At 38.8% G+C, this 4,480-nt stretch overlaps 1 protein-coding gene across 2 annotated transcripts in view; it reads right to left on the bottom strand.

Annotated features, from left to right (window-relative positions):
• Positions 1-4,480, bottom strand: part of RAPGEF5 (Rap guanine nucleotide exchange factor 5) — a 196,304-nt gene that overhangs the window by 116,437 nt on the left and 75,387 nt on the right. For both annotated transcript variants that reach the window (XM_023753857.1, XM_014455916.2), the window contains exon 7: positions 2,724-2,772. In XM_023753857.1, coding sequence (XP_023609625.1) covers positions 2,724-2,772 — 49 coding nt within the window. The remainder of the gene's footprint in view (positions 1-2,723; positions 2,773-4,480) is intronic.

Genomic DNA, 4,480 nt, shown 5'->3' with positions numbered 1-4,480 from the left:
AATCATCAAATGAATAAAAGAGATGTCTGAAAATATATACAAGACAAGAGTAATAGTGAGAAAAACTCACAGACACAGACAATAGTGTGGTGATTACCAGAGAGAAATGGGGGGTGGGGGAGGTAGAAAAGGGTAAAGGGGTGATAAATGGTTATGAAAGGAGACTTGACTTGGGGTGGTGAACACATAATACAATATACAGATGATGCATTATAAAATTGTACCACTAAATTCTATATAATTGTATTAACCAATGTCACCCAATAATTGCAATAAAAAATTAAATTAAATTATTTTTAAAGGAGTAATACTGGTTATCTTTGTTGATGACATGATGGATGATTTTTCAGTTTCTTCATACATTCATGCATTATCAAAATTTTTTCAACGAGCATGCTATCCTATAATTGTAATAAAAATAATTAAAACTATTTTATTATGAAAAAGAGAAGTAATACATGCTTATTGTATATATTTTTCCACTTTAACATTTTACTACATTAATTCTTCAAAACATAACTTTTAAAGCTGTTCAACATTCCATTACACTGATCTCCCAATTTTACCATTTCTCTACTATGGAGACTTAAGGATTGTTTCTAATTTCTTATTGTTAAAAACAACAACAGTGCAATAGATTCCTTCTACCTGAATCTTTACATGCCTCTCTGGTTACGCCCAAGAGCTGGAACTCCAGTTTTGGAGTTACTGGATAAAAGTCAGGGATTCTAGAACACCGAAAAATTGCTGTCCTAAGACACTATGAATTCATGTCTCCATCATTAGTGAATGTGTGAGAGACCATTTCACTCCGTCCCTGAGAACTTGCCAAAGCTGCGTTTGCATGCCAAGCTCCATAAATCAAACAAGTAACAAAAACAGACATACTAACTTCATACAGCAACACATCAAGGCACAATCAAGCTGACTTCACATGTCTTCGACTTTGCGAAATTTAACACGAATGGGCCTTACTCTTCATTTCCCTTTACCTCTTGAAAGTTCAAATTTCTTAGCCTGTCAACCAAAACCTACCTCTTTTCACCTTGTTCATCTGGCTCCAGCCACTCTTGCCTCCTTGCTGTTCCTCAAACACATTTCACACGCTCTGCCCAAACGCTTTTGCCTGGATCCATAGGGCTCACCCTCTCACTGACTTCAGCCCTTTGCTCCGAAGTCCCCACACCCCACCGACGCTGTGGGAATTAGCACCCCCTTCTCCAGCCTCCCTGGCTACTGATTTGCTCTGTTTTTCTCCAGCATTGACACAGTATGATTTTTTAAAATTATTTTCCCAACATTTTCTGAAATTAAAAAAAAAAATCCTCCAAGGCATTGCCATCCCAATTCACACAAACTATAAGTCTGTCTCCTTATCATAACAGGAACCAAGATCAGCTCTAGCACAACTTATTTCTAAGCCCTCCCTCCTACAATCGTTATACTGATGTCTTCTCCATGTTGGCCTCTACCCATGCGAATACCCACAATCCAATGCGGCTCACTGAGGAGCTCCGTCCGCTCTGCCCTCTCCGTGCAATAACCTTTCGGAAAAGATGCTGCCCTTTGCATCTTCCTTTTCACCTTCATTGTACCCAGGCTCTGTGTCCTCTACAGCAGCCAAATCCACAAAGATCAGTATCAATATAATCAGATAATTCCTACTAAGGTGTGTGTGATTCAGTAACTGAGAGAAAAGCAAATTCTTGGAGTTTCTAACTGGAAAAAAAAAGATGGCTTGTGTTCTTTTTATTTTTTTTTATTTTTTATTTTTTTCGCTAAAAGTATTACAAAGGGTATTACATAAGTGTCCTTTTTTCCCCCCCGCCCTTGACAAGCCCCTGCCCTCCCTTACCCCCCAGTGTCTTATGTCCATTAGTTATGGTTATATGGATGCATACAAGTCCTTCGGTTGATGGCTTGTGTTCTTAAGACATTTCCATTCCATTTATTTCTTCAAACTTTGCCATCTCTTTTCTTTTGTCTTAGTCTTTCCACCTGCAAAGTCTTATTATAGTTTGACATTATCTAAGAAGCATCTATCTCCCTTGTGTTTGTCATGCCATTTAGCACTGACCTCCTCCCTCTGAACAGCAAAGGATGCCTCCTTCTGACACTCCTCCTCCCTAAGCAAGTGTTTTTCTACCTCAGTGAGTCTCCCTTTCATATTGGATTTCAGCCTCTCCTTCAAAATGTATTTGAAAGCTGCCTTTCCACATATCACTTCCACCCCTTGTTTCCTACAGGGACTAGGCATCGGATCCGTGCACTCGGTCCTACGTAAAATGCTGGCTTTTAGATGTCATTACACACTTCAATTATTTTCAGGAGTAACTACTTGGAGATTAAAAAAATATATATCTTTTCAAAAAAGACAACCTTGATGTTGTTTATTGTCCTCTCTCATTATAATAAGCAATGCAACGTGTTTGCTTTCTTATGTTGTATATAAAGACTATTTCATGGCTGCAATGAACTAAAAACATTTTTAATTTCATTTTTCCTTGAAATGTAAAATAAAGGCAGCGAATGTTTAAAGAACCATATGTAACAACCTGTACTATTTTGATGGTAGAATAAATTATTTTTAAAACAAACAATGATACTTTTCTATATTCTACACCAATATTTCCTGAGATGCCCTCAGCTGCTCACTGCCACATGATATATGAAATATTCCCTCAGAATGAAATCCTTCCTTAGGTCCATGAAAGACTACTCACCAGACTTCTTTGCTTTCAAAGCAATGACAGCTGCTAGCTCTCTCTGCACCTAATAAAATATTAAGAAAAAAATCAATTAGAATAAGAAAAATGTAGATATCAAAAGCTGTACTTTGTTTTTATATATGCAACCCAAATTAAGAGCTATAACAATCAGAGCTAAATTTGATGCCACTTTTTGGGTTTTTGTTTGATTTTAGTAATGTGGAAAAACCTCTGCATAGAAATTTTAAGCTAAAAAGCTGAAAGAATCATCGTGATCAAAAAGAAATTAGATGGTTGCCAGAATGTATCATGAAACATTGGTATTTTTGCTGTACTTATGGGAAGAACTTCAAAAATATAATTATCAAACACTCAGAAGTAATTCAAATAACAAATTATTAAAGCAGGCATGTATGTTGGCAAAGATATAACTATTATTTATCTCTCAAAGATTCTAGCTTACACAGAAATTCTACAACAATTAAGATAGGTGACCCTGGTTTAACTGGACCTCTGCCCAAACACAATAAACGTTCATTTGAAATCTGACAGGTTTCCAGCAAACAGTTCAGAAAATATGCCACATAAAAGCAAGTGCTACCGAGTCATAGGGTAGGTGAAGTAGGAATAGACAAGACAAACTTAAAAATCCTAAGTGCTGTAACACCCCTCTTATTTGTCCAGATTTTTGCTTGCTCATTCTCTGTCTCTCAACCCCACATATTTGAGTGCTTAAATCCTTTCCTAAAAGCTTTCCAGAAGAGACAAAAAAAAAAAAAGTTAACTACAATCACTTTCAAAGAAAAAAAAGTAATGAAGATTAACTTTGGGAAATCTGTGTTGGGCAGCAATTAAATATTCCATAACAAGAAAGCTCATGCCCCTACAGGACACAGTCTTTGAAGCTTAGAAGTGTGTGTCATCACACTTCTAAGGTGTGTGGAGGTGGAGGAGGTGGAGGTGGAGGTGGAGGTGGAGGTGGTGGTGAGTTTGGAAGGGACCTGATAATGAATTTTAAAGGGAGAATGTGGAAGTTCAAGGTTAAAGAAGATTTGCTGTTGAGATTCGTTTAATTTGTATTTATTTACTTGTAGGCAAAAGTAGCACAATATGCTAGACACTGGGACTCCACCTAGGGACCAGGTTCACGGTGGCCAGGGCATCCTCACCCGGAAGACAGCAGCTTCTGTGGCACTGCTCTGCGGCCTTGCTTTCCCTGGCTGGCAAGTCCCGGTGCCATTCAAAAGGGCATATCCCTTATCATGCTAAGTGAAGTAAGTCAGTCAGAGAAAGACAGGTATCACATGATGCACTCACATGTAGGATCTAAGTAACAAAATAAACTGATGATCGGAGAGGATCCAGAGACATGGAAGCATGGAACAGAGTGCAGAATCTCAGAGGGAAGGTAGAGGAGGGTGGGCGGGTGGGAGGTAATAAACCAAAGACCTTGTATGCATATATGCACAACCCACAGACACAGACAATAGAGTGCTGAAGGCCTGGGGGCAGGGGTGGGGGCGGGGGTGGGCTAGAGGGGGTCAATGAGGAAAAAAGAAGGACATATGTAATACTTTCAACAATAAAGAATTATTTTTTTAAAAAGGGTATACTCTTGATTTAGCTGATTCTTTGATGCCTTAAAACTCTCTCCAGAAACTTATATAGTAACTAGAGTGCACGGGCAGGGTCCCTAGGCCTGGCCTGCGATCAGGGCTGATCAGGTTCCCCACCTCCCCACTCTCCACTTCGTCCTTTCCCTCGCTTCCTCA

The sequence above is a fragment of the Myotis lucifugus genome, unplaced genomic scaffold (genome assembly GCF_000147115.1).
Source record: "Myotis lucifugus unplaced genomic scaffold, Myoluc2.0 scaffold_52, whole genome shotgun sequence".
Lineage (NCBI taxonomy): Eukaryota > Metazoa > Chordata > Mammalia > Chiroptera > Vespertilionidae > Myotis > Myotis lucifugus.
Note: the sequence above shows the minus strand (reverse complement) of the source record. Positions and strands in the feature narration are given on the sequence as shown.